This window comes from Mesoplodon bidens (assembly GCF_964165515.1).
Source record: "Mesoplodon bidens genome assembly, chromosome: X".
Taxonomy (NCBI): Eukaryota; Metazoa; Chordata; class Mammalia; order Artiodactyla; family Ziphiidae; genus Mesoplodon; species Mesoplodon bidens.
The window spans coordinates 69,091,550-69,108,840 of NC_138163.1; the positions used below are offsets into that span (position 1 = coordinate 69,091,550).

The following is a 17,291-nucleotide window of genomic DNA, read 5'->3' on the forward strand; positions in this document are numbered from 1 at the left end:
TTGTTTAGCCTCCATGTATTTGTGTTTTTAACGTTTTTTTCCCTGTAATTGATTTCTGATCTCATAGCATTGTGGTCAGAAAAGATGGTTGATATGATTTCAGTTTTCTTAAATTTACTGAGGCTTGATTTGTGACCCAAGATGTGATCTATCCTGGAGAATGTTCCATGCACACTTGAGAAGAAAGTTTAATCTGCTGTTTTTGGATGGAATGTCCTATAAATATCAAGTAAATCTGTGTGGTCTATCATGTCATTTAAAGCTTGTGTTTCCTTATTAAATTTCTGTTTGGATAATGTCCATTGTGAGGTGTTAAAGTCCCCCACTATTATTGTGTTACTATCGATTTCCTCTTTTTTAGCTGTTAGCATTTGCCTTATGTATTGAGGTGCTCGTATGTTGGGTGCATATATATTTATAATTGTTTTATCTTCTTCCTGGATTGATCCTCTGATCATTATGTAGTGTCCTTCCTTGTCTCTTGTACCATTCTTTATTTTAAAGTCTATTTTATCTGATACGAGTATTGCTACTCCAGCTTTCTTTTGATTTCCATTTGCATGGAAAATCTTTTTCCATCCCCTCACTTTCAGTCTGTATGTGTCCCTAGGTCTGAAGTGGGAGTCTTGTAGATAGCATATATATGGGTCTTGTTTTTGTATCCATTCAGTGAGCCTGTGTCTTTTGGTTGGAGCATCTAATCCATTCATATTTAAGGTAATTATCAATATGTATGTTCCTATTACCATTTTCTTAGTTGTTTTGGGTTTGTTTTTGTATGTCCTTTTCTTCTCTTGTGTTTCCCACTTAGAGAAGTTCCTTTAGCATTTGTTGTAGAGCTGGTTTGGTGGTGCTGAATTCTCTTCACTTTTGCTTGTCTGTAAAGCTTTTGATTTCTCCATCGAATCTGAATGAGATCCTTGCTGGATAGAGTAATCTTGGTTGTAGCTTCTTCTCTTTCATCACTTTAAATATGTCATGCCACTCCCTTCTGGCTTGTGGAGTTTCTGCTGAGAAATCAGCTGTTAGCCTTATGGGATTTCCCTTGTATGTTATTTGTCCTTTTTCCCTTGCTGCTTTCAGTAATTTTTCTTTGTCTTTAATTTTTGCCCATTTGATTACTATGTGTCTCGGCGTGTTTCTCCTTGGGTTTATCCTGTTTGGGACTTTCTACACTTCCTGTACTTTGGTGGCTATTTCTTTTCCCATGTTAGGGAAGTTTTCAACTATAATCTCTTAAAATATTTTCTCGGGTCCTTTCTCTCTCTCTTCTCCTTCTGGGACCCCTGTAATGTGAATGTTGTGTTTAATGTTTCCCCAGAGGTCTCTTAGACTGTCTTCATTTCTTTTCATTCTTTTTTTCTTTTTTCTGTTCCACAGCAGTGAATTCCACCATTCTGTCTTGCATGTCACTTATCCATTCTTCTGCCTCAGTTTTTCTGCTGTTGATTCCTTCTAGAGTATTTTTCATTGCAGTTATTGTATTGTTCATCTCTGTTTGTTTGTTCTTTAATTCTTGTAGGTGTTTGTTAAACATTTCTTGCATATTCTCGATCTTTGCCTCCATTCTTTTTCCGAGGTCCTGGATCATCTTCACTATCATTATTCTGAATTCTTTTTCTGGAAGGTTGCCTATCTCCACTTCATTTAGTTGTTTTTCTGGGGTTTTATCTTGTTCTTTCATCTGGTACATAGCCCTCTGCCTTTTCATCTTGTCTGTCTTTCTGTGAATGTGGTTTTTGTTCCACAGGCTGCAGGATTGTAGTTCTTCTTGCTTCTGCTGTCTGCCCTCTGGTGTACGAGAATGTCTAAGAGGCTTGTGCAAGTTTCCTGATGGGAGGGACTTGGTGGGTAGAGCTGGCTGTTGCTCTAGTGGGCAGAGGTCAGTAAAACTTTAATCCACTTGTCTTCTGATGGGTGTCTGGGAGGGCTCACGCCAATAAGTACTTCCCAGAACTTCTGCTGTCAGTGTCTTTGTCCTCTTATTGACACAGCCACCCCCCGCCTCTGCAGGACACCCTCCAACACTAGCAGATAGCTCTGGTTCAGTCTCCTATGGGGTCACTGCTCCTTGCTCTGGGTCCCGATGCACACACTACTTTGTGTGTGCCTTCCAAGAATGGAGTCTCTGTTTCCCCCAGTCCTGTCAAAATCCTGCAATCAAATCCCACTAGCCTTCAAATTCTGATTCTCTAGGAATTCCTCCTCCCTTTGCCAGACCCCCAGGTTGGGAAGCCTTATGTGGGACTCAGAACCTTCACTGCAGTGGGTGGACTTCTGTGGTGTAAGTGTTCTCCAGTTTGTGAGTCACCCACCCAGCAGTTATGGGATTTGATTTTATTGTGATTGTGCCCCTCTACCATCTCATTGTGGCTTCTCCTTTGTCTTTGGATGTGGGGTATCTTTTATGGTGAGTTCCAGTGTCTTCCTGTCGATGATTGTTCAGCAGTTAGTTGTGATTCTGGTGCTCTCTCAAGAAGGAGTGAGAACACGTCCTTCTACTCTGCCATCTTGAACCTGGTCTTCAAAGTATTTCTTTTTCATAAGAAAAACTTGTATTGTCTTATTTTTCATTTTTGTTTAATTTGCTCTCCTGAGATCCACATTGACTGTGCTCTCTTGGCTATGTTATCCATTGACTCTGCTTTACTAATTTTTAGAGGACATGGGTATCAGTAGTTCTTTTCTCTACCCTCTCATTAAATTCTAATACTGAACCCCTTTGTTGACTGTTTCTGGAGACACTGAATGCTCTTGTTGAGCAGCTTTCTTTTTCTTTGCAGCAGTGCTGACCATGTAAAACTCCTGTACATTAGATTTGGCCATTTAGCAGTGTAGTATTTGATATTAGGGTAAGGTATGGATGACCTTGGACCAGACGTGTCTGTAACCAGTAGTCTGAATCTAATTACTTCAGCTAGTGTTCTTGTGAACTTCAGCTGTCTCACTTACTAGATTTCCTGCTATTACTATTTCTTGGAGATATCTTTTTCTCTGATGTCAGGAATAACTCTACCTTTCCCAGGTACTTGGAAGTTAGTAATGAATAGTATGTTAGAACAAGCGTGAGGTGACTGATTCTTAATACCATTTGTCATTGTAGGAAAATCGCTGAATTTCTGATTTTAGTATGTCCGATTTGCATAATGATAGTGGTAATATTCTAGATATTTAACCTCCACCAACCCACATGCTAGTTGCTGTGGGGATAAAGAGATAAATAAAACATGAATCTTGCCCTTGTGTACAAAGATTACAGGCTCTAAGGTCAGGTAGGCCTGGATCTGTACCCTGGCTTCCCCACTTACTAGATGAGTGAACTTTAACAAGTTCTGTGATTGGAAGTGATTTGGAAGAAGCACTGTGATGGAAAGAGATTGTTTACCTGCTAAATCAGAGATTCTGTGTCTTTGTTTCTGTCTCTGCACTATTCACATACATGGAATACTTCCATCATCCGTCCATCTATTCAGTCATCCATGCACAGTTGTTATCTGTGTGCCAGGCACTGGAGATACAGCACAGAACAAGACAATCATGGTCTTTTTTCTCATGGAGGTTAGAGTCTACTGGGGGACATTAAAGAATAAATAAATTGGGGCTTCCCTGGTGGCGCAGTGGTTGAGAGTCCGCCTGCCGATGCAGGGGATACGGGTTCGTGCCCCGGTCCGGGAAGATCCCACATGCCGTGGAGCGGCTGGGCCCGTGAGCCATGGCCGCTGGGCCTGCGCATCCAGAGCCTGTGCTCTGCAGCGGGAGAGGCCACAACAGTGAGAGGCCCACGTACCAAAAAAAAAAAAAAAAAAACAAGAACAAATAAATTAATGAGATAATTACACATTGAGATCTATTCAGTATGCAGATCTGGCTTTGTCCCTCCCTATGTAAAAACTTTCGGTGACTTTATATCACTTCAGAATGAAGTCTGAGACCCTTTTACATGACATATGAGACTCTGGGGTCTGACCTTTGCCTGCCTCTCTCAGCTCATCTCTCTTCTCTCTCTGCTTCCGTTTTATTGTCAGTAACACTGAACTGCTTGTGGTTCCCTCCTTGTATTTCTCTTACTTGCCTCTGTACCCCTGCAGATGCTGTCCTTCTACTGAAAAGTTCTTCTTATTTGCTTGTTTTAACTGGTTTTAACTGCTTTAAAAGCAGCTAATGTATCACTTCCTCCAAAGAGCATTCCCTGATACTCTGCCCCTCCCCCCCAAGCTTTCACCTCTTAGAACAGTGCTTGGCACATGGTTGTTATGCCACACACTTAAGTCAAACAAATGAGCTACCAATGTGTTAGCAGTCCATTGTCTTATTAGACTTAACAAGAGTCTAGGGCAGTGTCAGTGGAGATGGAGAAAAGGGGCTAGTTTTGAGTAGCAGATTAGATGTGGGAAGAGAGATTTTGAGCTAGGGAAACTCTATAACTGCTGGTCATGCCGTTAACTGAGACTGGGATTCCAAGTGGGGAAGCAGGTGAGGAGCCATGATTTAACTATCTGTTACCTATCCAGAAAAAATAGGTAATAGTTAAAAATATGGATACAGAACTTGGGATTGATTACAACAGAGAACCATAGGTTTGGAATTGTAATCATGTTTGAGACTACTGGAGTAGATTTTTACCCAAGAAAAATTAGTAATAGGCATTTTGGAATGGTTTCATCGAAGAGGTGTCATTTGAACTAATGTGTTTGAGAAAGTATGGAAGGGCATAGTGAGTAGGGGGAATTATCTTGTTTCCTTCAATTACTGGGAATCTTCTAATTTCCTTAATATATTTTCCTTTTCATGATTTCATATGTGATTTGTGTATTCCTTATCATAGAAACAGTTGGGATATTAATTCTGAAGATTATAGAGAATGGATTACCTGTTTTAATGTTATTTTTATCTTCTGGGCCAAATTCCAGATAAAGAGTTTTCATCTTGCTGATTTTTTTCTTCCTTATCATCATTTTGCTCTTTATGTCCTCATGTCATTGAACCAAGAACTGAATAACTGTTGTGATTTGTTGATTTAGAAAGCTCAGCTCTAGAAATGTTCTGTCTGGCTTCAGTGATTCTTATGATCAGCTTGGTCATTGTGTCCGTGTAACTGGAAATTCCTATCATGTTCCTCCTGAATTTACTATTTATGAGGCTCAGCAAGGCCCTCAACTAAATCCAGAATGTTGTTAATCTTTAATGGCTTCCTCAGGTTCATGTCGGAGGGGTGGACAAGGGGGTGTTTTAATGTCTCTGGCAGCACTGTTTCATTTTGTTGTTTTTCATTACTTGAATATCATAATGTTTTTATATTAATCTTTGTAATACAAAGTCTAAGTCTAGGTACCAAATCAATATTCCTTTACTCGTTGTTCTCCCAATTAAGCCTAATATATGACAGTAAGTAAGTATCTGAGGGGAAAACAAATCTTATCACTTACTTGAATGTATTTTAGTTTGAACAGCTTTGCTCAGGCCTGGAGCCTTAGTACTTTAGCATGAGACCTTCAGGTAAGTTGTATTATCATCTACCAGACTGACTCAGCATATGTGACCATCACCTTAATTTCTTCAGAAATCAACATTTTTCTTCTGTAGCAATAGCTGTTGACTTTTCTCCACCTAGCACAGTGTAAAGATACAGCAGTACTGTGGCACACTACATGGTGATTCTTCCCTGGGATTTGGGAGCTTATCAGAATCTCCAGGGGTACTTATAATTTGAAAAAGTCCCCCAGGTGTGATTCTGATTTGCTTCCTTCTCCTCCTTCTGCTCTAAGAATCACTGTTTCATCCAGAAGCTTCAGCATAAAGAGGCACATTTATTGGCATATTGTGCTTGCATAGTTGAGCTCCCCAATCTCCATGCACCCATCCTTCCCTCTTGAGTGGTCCTCAGTAGTTCTAATACCGTAATTTCTGAAACCAATGTCTGCCTGTCACCAAAGGTGTAACTACCACCAAAGCAGCCCCATTAGTGTTTGGAAGCCTACAAGCAAGGAGCTCTCCACAAGCTTGAGGGCAAGGTTTAGTTGTGTGGTTTATTTAAATGGGAGCCCTTTGCAAAGACTTAGACTGGAGTCCAAGATTTGTACTAACATCACTCCCTCTCTCAATTTGATTCCAACATTTAATGGTGAAAATTTTCAACTCTATGCCAATGTTGAAAGAATTTCAAGATGATCACCTATATATCCACCACATAGATTCTGCAGTTAACATTTTAATATGCTTGCTTAATCATAAGTCTACACAAATATTCATCCCTCTGTTCATCTATTCACTGTTTTTAAGCACTTCACAGTAAATTCCAGATATCAGTACAATTTCCCCTAAACACTTCAGTATGTATATCATTAACTAGAGTTTAATATTTGTTTACAGCTTTTTCTTCTGATGTAATAGTTACATATGATAAAGTACAAAAATCTTTTTATTTTAATATTTATTTATTTATTTAGACTGTGCTGGGTCTTGGTTGTGGCATGCAGGATCTTCATTGCTGCATGTGGGCTCTTTAGTTGTGGCATGCAGGTAGGGTCTAGTTCTCTGACCAGAGATTGAACCCGGGCCCCCTGCATTGGGAGTGTCTTAGACACTGGATCACCAAGAAAGTCCCTAAAGTGCCCATATATTAAATGCTCATTACCTGAGTGCTGACAGATGATAAATCTGTATAACCCAAATCCCTATTAAGATATAGAAGATTTTTACACCTTCTTTTTTCTGCCCAGATTATTCCCTCTTGACTTTGTATAGTCTCTGAGTTAAAGGTGAGAAAAAGGCTTGTCAGTGTTTCCAGGACAAATAAGGATCAGTGCTTCATGATGGATCAGCAGATTTCTCTTTTCCCTCGCCAAAGTACCTTGTGTTTTAAATTATATATGAATGTCTTAAACAAGAGACTGAGAGAATTCCCTGGTGGTCCAGTGGTTAGGGCTCGGTACTCTCACTTCCAGGGCCCGGGTTCGATCCCTGGTCAGGAAACTAAGATCCCACAAGCCTCACGGCATAGCCCAAAAAAAGTTGTTTTAATTTTTAAAAATAAATAAATAAATAAAACAGGAGACTGAATGAGTAACTTGCCTTTCAGTTTTTAAATACTTATTTTGGAAAATAGGTATAAATATCTTATATCTATGTAGTTAAGTATTTTATAAAGTGAGAGCTCTAGTTTAATGAAATGTGAAGAGATATGCATAGAAACATAAGTGGGGAAGAGAAAGGAAGTGGAATGGAGGTGAGAGGGGGAAAAAAACATGTAAATATTAATGTAATATAACATATGCATTAATATGTAGTTAATTGATTAAAAATATGTATATCTAACATCACGAGATATCATAGTCTATCCTGATGACAGTGGCATACCATTTATTCAAGAATATCAGCATATCATAATCTGCCTTTAGGAAATACACATTAAATTCACAATTGGCCTTGGGTATTTGTCATTTTACTGTTAATGCCTTTATGCCTAGTAAATAGCTCTTACTTGGCTTATTTTTAGAGTGATGTAACATATTTTAATTTATACCAGTATATTTAAAATATGACATAAGTTTGAAATTATTTGCTTGCGTTTTATGAGGAGCAACACATAAGTGTATTTCTAATAAAATAATTCTAGTCCCTAAAGGAAAGCTGTGACAAAAGTAAATTGTGCTATTTCCATAATAAAAAGATAGAGAAAACATGCAGGCATTTGCATATAGTTCCTGAAATATTACATACTGGCTTTGTCAGTGCTTTTAAGTCCATTTCAAGGATGTTTCCCTTAGTCCATTAGTCTGGATAATGAGCCCTATAAAGTACGTTTATAACTTGTGGCACTGTAAAGAGATGGATTCTAATTTTCATCCTTTTATCTAGACACATTGAAATAAGGTCAGTGGAGGGTTCTATATGATTCATTTTCCCAACACATATCAGATGACAGAGACCTGATAATGTCCATGCATAAGTGTTTTCCTTATTTGGAAACAGCACTTGAAAGAAATCTTTATATGATCATCCTTTGGAGTAAAGTGGAAACAGATATTAAAAGAAGCTCCATCCCGTTTTTTTGGTTTAAAACATTATCACACGTGGGACACGATAGCTATTCTTGAACAAAAGAGAAAGTGACACTTAACAGAAAAATAAAAAGCCTTTAGTGACTTTTCTAGGCTGTGAATTATATAATAAGATATTTAATCAAATTTTCCTCCCCCTCTTCTTAGATCTGTTAAGGAAAAAAAAAAAAAAAAGCCTGTTTCCTAAACAAAGAAAAAGCTTCTATGTTCCTAAACATTAGAAAAGCTTATAGAATAATACTTGGCCTAGCTTTATTCTTATTATTAAGCATTAAAAATAAATAAGTTCTAGTCTATTTTATAGTTTAAAAGAGTTCAAAATAACAACAAGAATGTATATTCTGCAGTTTAGTGAAGTTTTGTGTCAAAAATGTGAAATTGTAGGTAATTTTAAAATCTTGTCTTTTAAGACATTAGTTTTAGATTCAAGATTGGTAGCTGATTATGTTCATTTTCTCAATTATGTAATCATTAATGAGAATTATTTTGCTGTGCTTATCTTCTTTGTAGATGTAAAGCAATCATAGATCAGTTTGGTCAGAGAATAATCTCTAAGCATTTCCTTGTGGAAGACAGTTACTTTTCTGAGAACACATGCTTGCATGTGCAATACAGGTAAGGCACCCCTCCAGCCACTCTGCAAGGGAAGGTGAAACTTGGGGAAATTCATCTGTGTGATTACATTGACACTTCTGTATGACTCTGTTCTTCAAGTAAGATACAAATGTATACCAAACCAAAGATATATTCAGTGTCTTACCACTGTTCTCTTATAAGGTCTGGTTTTGTGGAGGAGCCTAGCCTAATGTTGACTCCTTTGCATCAGCTGGGGTCTGTCTCCAGGTCACACATCCTCCTTTCATCAGCCAAGAAAAGATTAAAGCAGAACTTGACTTGGTTTGGGGAGGTGACACTTTTATTATAACAGTTCTTTGAAACATACCTTCTGGTGGTTGTATAGCTATATAAATGAAATGTATCCATGGAATCTGAGTCACTTATTAACTGTTTTCTGCATTACAGGCAGATCTCCAGGGCAGTCTTGATTACGGATAGGTCTGTACTAAAAACAGATTCAGATCAACAGGTAATTCCAGTCCTGTACTCTTTTAATAACATGTTACTAACTTAATCTACATGGTAATATGTGTAAATTAATATTGGTGAAATAAAATATATTAACCAATATGTACTAATACATTTAATGCATTTTAAAAACACATAATGGCAATTATGTAATAATCTTGGTTTCTTAAAGATTTCCTTTCAGTGGAACAAATAATTGCATCTTATATAACAGATTTATTCTAGGAATATTGAAATCATCGTAGTTTTTTTTACAGCTATTTCTATGAAATTGAAAGTATATTACTATGAGAAGAAAAGCATTTAGAAGCATTTAAAAATCTTGGAGGAAAAGGCTTTATGGTAACCAATCCTACAGCAGTGGTGGTAAGCTCACCATTAGGGGCCCGGTGTGAATGAATATCAGCACACATTTTCAGTTCTGACATTTCCTCATCACCATGGTTCATTTCGGTACCCCCTTCCTCCTCATAACCCCTGATTCGATAGAAATGTCTTTATACCTGTGGTTTTTCCTCAGTTTGAACACTTAAATTCCAGAAGTATGCCACGTTCTCCTTCTGACCATAGTTTACAGGACTGATAAAAGCAGCTTACTCAGTAAGTGTGACTGTCAGACCTATCCTGTATGCTACTGCTAATAATAGGTTCCGAAATTTCCTTAAGTTGGAAGCTTTGTGTTATATAAAGCAAATATGTTAATTTTACGGGTGGGTGCAAATTCTTTCGTTTAATCATTCAGCAGACAATGAGTGCCTTCGACATGCCAGCCAGTGTGCTGCGTTCTGAGGAGATAGTGCTGACCATGATAGCATCTGTGCCCTCATAGCTTGCAGTCTAGAGGATACAGATACAGACAGATAAATAGCAACGACAGTACAGTGTGACAGGTGTGAGCAAAAAGTGGTAAAATCATAGCACTCATCACACTGTCCTGTAGTTGCCAGTTTACTTGTCTGTAGCTCCCAGTAAACCATAAGCTTTGTGAATAGGTCGAAGAGTGACAAAAGCAGAAAAGTGAAGAGAGCAAACAGATGCTTCTGAAGAAGCTAAGCTGGGAAGAGTAAGAGGGAAGAAGTGATTCCTGCAGAGGGATGTGGAAGCGAAGAGGGCATTTCTTTAAAGTATTAGAGCAGCGGTCCCCAACACTTTTGGCACCAGGGACCAGTTTCATGGAAGACAGTTCTTCCATGGACCGGGGTGGGGGGGATGGTTTTGGGATGATTCAAGCGCATTACATTTATTGTTCACTTTATTTCTATTATTATTACATTGTAATATATAATGAAATAAGTATACAATTCACCATATGGCAGAATCAGTGGGGGCCCTGAACTTGTTTTCACTTGCGACTCACTGATAGGGTTTTGATATGAGTTTGCAAGCAATTGATTTATTATGGTCTCTGTGCAGTCAAACCTCTCTGCTAATGATAATCTGTATTTGCAGCCGCTCACCAGTGCTAGCATCACCGCTTCAGCTCCACCTCAGATCATCAGGCATTAGATTCTCATAAGGAATGTGCAACCTAGATCCCTCGCATGCACAGTTCACAATAGGGTTCGCGCTCCTCTGAGAATCTAATGCCACTGCTGATCTGACAGGAGGCGGAGCTCAAGTGGTAATGCGAGCAATGGGGAATGGCTGTAAATACAGATGAAGCTTCACTCGCTTTCCTGCCGCTCACCTCCTGCTGTGCGGCCCGGTTCCTAACAGGCCACAGACACCGGTACCCATCCGTGGCCCGGGGGTTGGGGCCCCCTGTATTAGAGTTTATTTCAACTGATGGGGTTGGGGCCAGTAGAGAGGGAGAGGTTGAAGATTCCCAGGAGAAAAGGAGGATAATTGATGCAGCAAGGTCGAGTAAAGGCTGGGGAGGATGGGATTCAGAGAACAGGTAAAAAACATTGCCCTTAGATGGGATGTGAGACACTTTGAAATAAGAGGGTGAATGCAGGAGAATTTGTAGGTTTGGGGGTTCCCATCTGATGGGTTCTATTTACTTTTTAAATTACAAGGTGAGGTTACCTCCTGAGAATGGGGGTGTGAGTGTGGGGATGGGTCAAAGCTCATGGAAGCGTGTAAAATAATCACCGTGGAGAGTGACCTGTCTCGTGGTCAGATGGCTGGGCAGTGTTGAGAGGTCCAGTTGAGTCTGGAGGTCATGGGTTTACAGTGGCATTAATCTGCTATGATCCTTCCAGCTTTTTCATTCTCTTACCCCCACCCAGCCTACTCATTGACCTATTAAAAGAGACCTACAATTCCTTGTTCCCTCTGTTTCCTCCGGGATTACCAGCTCCCTTCTGCCCTCTTCCTTTTCTGTGTCCTAGACCACATGGTGGATCTTCTGAACTGCTCTTTCTCCAACACCTTCAATTCCTGTGTAGCCATGTTCTTCATCTGCACCCACAGAGGAAAGTCCCATCCCTGGATGAAGCTGGGATCTACACCTGGATCACTAAGGGCTGACTGGGAAAGCAGTACAACCAGACAGACTGGCGCCACCACAGTATTGGGGGCACCAACCTCACCCAGCAGGACCCTCAGTACCCACCACCAGTTACCTCCTCACTGGCTCAGACAGTGCCCTCTCCCCTCAGAGCCTAGTTCAACTTTTCACTATTTTACCCACCTTTAGCCCTCTCACTCTCCCCCATCACTTTGCTGAGAAAAGTAAGGACACCTACTAAGCACAGTGCCCTTTGACCTCCTGCCCGACCACCCACAACTTATGTACACCAGCACAGAGACTAATGAGGGGTCTCCCCTCCTTGTCCAAGGCCAAGCCCTTTCACCAGCACCCTTGACACACACATGCACCCACACCACCCTGCATGCCTGCTCTCTCTCCTACATTTTCAGCCTCTCCCCACTATTGGCACCTTCCCCTCAACCTATACACAGGTATTAGCATTTTCTGTTCCAAAAATTAAAATAATAAGGCAAACAGAAAAATGCTCCGCTGAGTCTTCCCCCATCTGTAGCTAGTATCCAGTCTCTCCCCTGCTCCTGTCAATATTTTTGAGATGGTATCTCTACTTGCTGCCTCCAGCTCCTTACATCTCATTCATTTCTAGACCAACCTGGCTTCTACCCTCACATTCCTACCATAGTTTCTCTTGGTAAGTTTATTAATAACTTTGTACTAGTCAAGACCACAGGGCGTTTTGGGGGTTTTGTTTACTAGGTATTTTCTGGTATATTTGAGAGTGTTGATTATTCCCTTTCTCTTGAAACTCTCTACTCCTTTGGCTTCCATGACACTGTGTTCTCCTGGTTTTCCTCAAAACTCTCTGGCTATTCCCTCTCTTGCCTCCTCTGTGGGCTCTATCCTCCTCTTAAATATTGGGCCTCCTCGGGGTTCTCAGCTCAGCCCACCATATCTGTTACTCTTTGCACACTTGCCTCTTGACTCCATGTACTCTCCTGGTTCCAACTCTGCATAAAAGTTGGTGACAGCCTTCCACTTGTATATCTCCCAGGACTTTTGGCCCACAGGCCAAATTTCCTACTGGACATCTGTCCCAAGGACTCCTCAAACTGAACATACTCAGAGCTGAACTCACCGTCTTCCCTCTCCAAACTACTCATCCATCACTTCCTACTTCCATGAAAGCACTTACATCCAACGACAACTTCTTCCTCCTATCTCTGACATCTCATGAGCCTCCAGGTTCTTGTCACTGTACATCCTAGAAGTTGCTCCAGTCTGCTTTTCCTCTTGATCCTTATTCTCACTGCTCCAGTTTTGGAACTCATCACCTCTTCCTTCTAACTGGTCACCCTGCGTCTCATCTTGTCTCCTATAAATGTATCCTCCATACAGCCATCAGAGAGATCAATCTAAAATGTACACCTGGCCTGCCTTTTTTTGTTTCCTATATGAGTTTTTTCCCCTTTTTAAATTTTGAAGCACAAATAAAATGATGAGACTTCGAGGAGAGAGTAGGTGTTGGTCTAGATAAATTTTATGGAAGTGGTATTAAAGTGTTGAAGGAATTATCTTTTGATGGCTGTTATAATCTCTCTGAGATTTAAGACAGTTACATTCTCAGGGTTCAGACAGAAGGCACTGTGGTAGGGGGTCACTGATTATATCTCAATTTTTAAAAAAATATAGATGATAGTTGTAGGAAACAAAAGAAGTACTTACATGTTGATACAGTCCTTAAGATACCTTTCCAGTTATACACATGTTTTTTAGTCATAGTCATTTGATAATTATCATATGACATTAAATCCATGTTTTAGTGGTTCCTCTCTCTTTAATGTTAAAGTACAACACTTTTTATCATAGACAGCAGCAAAAGGAGTTAAGAGGAATATTGAGAACACAATTTTTGAGACATTGTAAAACCCAAAATGTATATACAGGTAATGATAGTAAGATAGTCATGATTATCAAAATAATGTCTAGTTTCAGAACTTGTAGGCACTTCCTCGGTAGGCTATCAGTGTGACATTGCCAGTCAAAAATCTAAGCATAATGCTCACAGGTATAAGTACAAATGGGGCTTTACTTTTTGGCAATGTTTCCTATATAAAATGATATAGTTTCCTCAGATTGAAGATTAAATTGAGAATTAATATTGAAGCTTTTGGTTCTGTAGAGAAACACTGACCTGATGGTTATTTAGTCTTTTAAATATAAAGCCATATAGCATAAGAGTGGTGCCTAGGGCAGCATACTACATATTAATGGAGTCCTTAAATTACTTTGAAGCCATTCATTTTGAAACATTTTGGTATATGTTTAGCTGTACTTTGGTATATTTTGACATATACTTTGCTTATTTCAATTTCTTTGCAATTTGTAACATTTTAAATTTTTAGTGCTCTATAACTGCTATTTTTAGCCAATATGAATGATCAAAATTAATTTAATGTGCTCTGATTTCAAACAGTGAAGTACATACAACTCAGAAGTAATTAATCATATCCTTTGAAAATATGTAGTAAGTGAAGGATTTAATAAATATTAAAGATATTTGAAATATTTATTGTCTACAAATTAAAGTACTGCAATATATATATCATATGTAAATATATCAGTAATGCAGAAACTGGACATTAGGACACATGTGCATGCTTTATGTTTCAAACTGTGTTCTAAAATTCAATCCTTTCAGATCAATGTTTTTCAAACACCAATGAGAGTTTGAAAAAAGACACTCAGTTTGGAAGTTAATTACACTCTAATGATAGAAAAATGAAAATGAGATCTAACAGCTATGTCTGATATTTTGTTTCTGCTTTTTAGATTTCCATTTTGACAGTGCCAGCAGAAGAACCAGGAGCTTTTGCTGTTCGGGTCATTGAGTTATGTTCCTCAACAATGACATGCATGAAAGGCACATGTAAGCACAACAGAGTCTGGTATTTTGTCTTTTGTGTTTGTTTAGGAAGTAAACGGGGACAGCTGTTGTTACCGTTCTCAGGGTTCTGTTAATAGAGTTTTGCCATATATATATATATTTTTTTTTTTTTTAATTCACAGTATTTGTTCAAACAGTGTATGTTCATACAGTAAGTCATTTCATAACTTCCCCTTACCTCTAAACATTTCTATGGCTAAATCTTCACAGGCACCATTGTTAACCTCTCCGGTGAAAGGATTTCTGTGACTTTCCAATTCTTTTTTTCTTTTAACATCTTTATTGGAGTATAATTGTTTACAATGTTGTGTTCGTTTCTACTGTATATCACAGTGAATCAGCTATATGTATACATATATCCCCATATCCCCTCCCTCTTGTGTCCCCTCCCACCCTCCCTATACCACCCCTCTAGGGGGTCACAGAGCACCCAGCTGATCTCCCTGTGCTATGCGGCTGCTTCCCACTAGCTATCTGTTTTACATTTGGTAGTGTATATATGTCAATGCTATTCTCTCACTTTGTCCCAGCTTACCCTTCCCCCTCCCCATGTCCTGAAGTCCATTCTCTGCTTCTGCGTCTTTATTCCTATCCTGCCTCTAAGTTCATCAGAACCTTTTTTTTTTTTTTAGATTCCATGTATATGTGTTAGCATATGGTATTTGTTTTTCTCTTTCTGACTTCCTTCACTCTGTATGATAGACTCTAGGTCTATCCACGTCACTACAGAGGACTCAATATCATTTCTTTTTATGGCCAAGTAATATTCCATTGTATATATGTGCCACATCTTCTTTATCCATTCATCTGTCAATGGACACTTAGATTGCTTCCATGTCCTGGCTATTGTAAATAGTGCTGTAATAAACATTATGATACATGACTCTTTTTTTGAATTACGGTTTTCTCAGGGTATATGCCCAGTACTGGGATTGCTGGGTTGTATGGTAGCTCTATTTTTAGTGTTTTAAGGAACTTCCATACTGTTCTCCATAGTGGCTGTACCAATTTCTATTCCCACCAACAGTGCAAGAGTGTTCCCTTTTCTCCACACCCTCTCCAGCATTTACTGTTTGTAGGTTTTTTGATGATGACCATTCTGATCAGTGTGAGGTGATACCTCACTATAGCTTTGATTTGCATTTCTCTAATGATTAGTGATGTTGAGCATCTTTCATGTGTTTTTAAGCAATCCATGTATCTTGTCTGGAGAAATGTTTATTTAGGTCTTCTGCCCATTTTGTGATTGGGTTGTTTGTTTTTTTGATATTGAGCTACATGAGCTGCTTGTAAATTTTGGAAATTAATCCTTTGTCAGTTACTTCATTTGAAAATATTTTCTCCCATTTTGAGGGTTGTCTTTTCATCTTGTTTATGGTTTCCTTTGCTGTGGAAAAGCTTTTAAGTTTCCTTAGGTCCCATTTGTTTATTTTTGTTTTTATTTCCATTTCTCTAGGAGGTGGGTCAAAAAGGATCTTGGTGTGATTATGTCATAGAGTGTTCTGCCTATATTTTCCTCTAAGGGTTTTATAGTGTCCATCATGTTTAATGTGTCATTTAAAGCTTGTGTTTCCTTATTTATTTTCATTTGGATGATCTGTCCATTGGTGAAAGTGGGGTGTTAAAATCCCCTAGTAGTATTGTGTTACTGTTGATTTCCCCTTTTATGGGTGTTAGTATTTGCCTTATGTATTGCGGTGCTCCCGTGTTGGGTGCATAAGTATTTACAATTGTTATATCTTCTTCTTGGATTGATCCCTTGATCATTATGTAGTGTCCTCTGTGTCTTTTGTAATAGTCTTTATTTTAAAGTCTATTTTGTCTGATATGAGAATTCCTACTCCAGCTTTCTTTTCATTTCCTTTTGCATGGAATATCTTTTCCCATCCTGTCACTTTCAGTCTGTATGTGTCCCTAGGTCTGAAGTGGGAGTCTTGTAGACAGCCTACAATACATATGGGTCTTGTTTTTGTATCCATTCAGCTACTCTGTGTCTTTTGGTTGGAGCATTTAATCCATTTAGATTTAAGGTAATTATCAATATGTATGTTCCTATTACCATTTTCTTAATTATTTTGGGTTTGTTTTTGTAGGTCTTTTCCTTCTCTTGTGTTTCCTGCCTAGAGAAGTTCCTTTAGCATTTGTTGTAGAGCTGGTTTTGTGGTGCTGAATTCTCTTAGCTTTTGCTTGTTTGTAAAGGTTTTGATTTCTCAATTAAATCTGAATGAGATCCTTGCTGCGTAGAGTAATCTTGGTTGTAGGTTTCTCCCTTTCATCTCTTTAAATATGTCCTGCCACTCCCTTCTGGCTTGCAAAGTTTCTGATGAAAGATCAGCTGTTAAGCTTATGGGGATTCCCTTGTATGTTATTTGTTGCTTTTCCCTTGCTGCTTTTAATATTTTTTTGTATTTAATTTTTGATATTTTGATTATAATTTGTCTTGGCATGTTTCTCCTTGGATTTATCCTGTATGGGACCCTCCACACTTCCTGGACTTGATTGACTATTTCCTTTCCCATGTTAGGAAAGTTTTCAGCTATAATTTCTTCCAGTATTTTCTCAGACACTTTCTTTTTCTCCTCTTCTTCTTTTGGGACCCCTATAATTTGAATGTTGGTGCATTTAATATTGTCCCATAGGTCTCTGAGACTGTTCTCAATTCTTTTCATTCTTTATTCTTCTCTGTGGTAATTTTTTCCACTAGTTTATCTTCCATTTCACTTATCAGGTCTTCTGCCTCAGTTATTCTGCTATTAATTCCTTCTAG

At 38.8% G+C, this 17,291-nt stretch overlaps 1 protein-coding gene across 1 annotated transcript in view; it reads left to right on the top strand.

Annotated features, from left to right (window-relative positions):
- CHM (CHM Rab escort protein) overlaps window positions 1-17,291 on the top strand; it is a 201,503-nt gene that overhangs the window by 133,481 nt on the left and 50,731 nt on the right. The window contains exons 10-12 of the mRNA XM_081222066.1: window positions 8,571-8,675; window positions 9,084-9,147; window positions 14,410-14,506. Coding sequence (XP_081078192.1) covers window positions 8,571-8,675; window positions 9,084-9,147; window positions 14,410-14,506 — 266 coding nt within the window. The remainder of the gene's footprint in view (window positions 1-8,570; window positions 8,676-9,083; window positions 9,148-14,409; window positions 14,507-17,291) is intronic.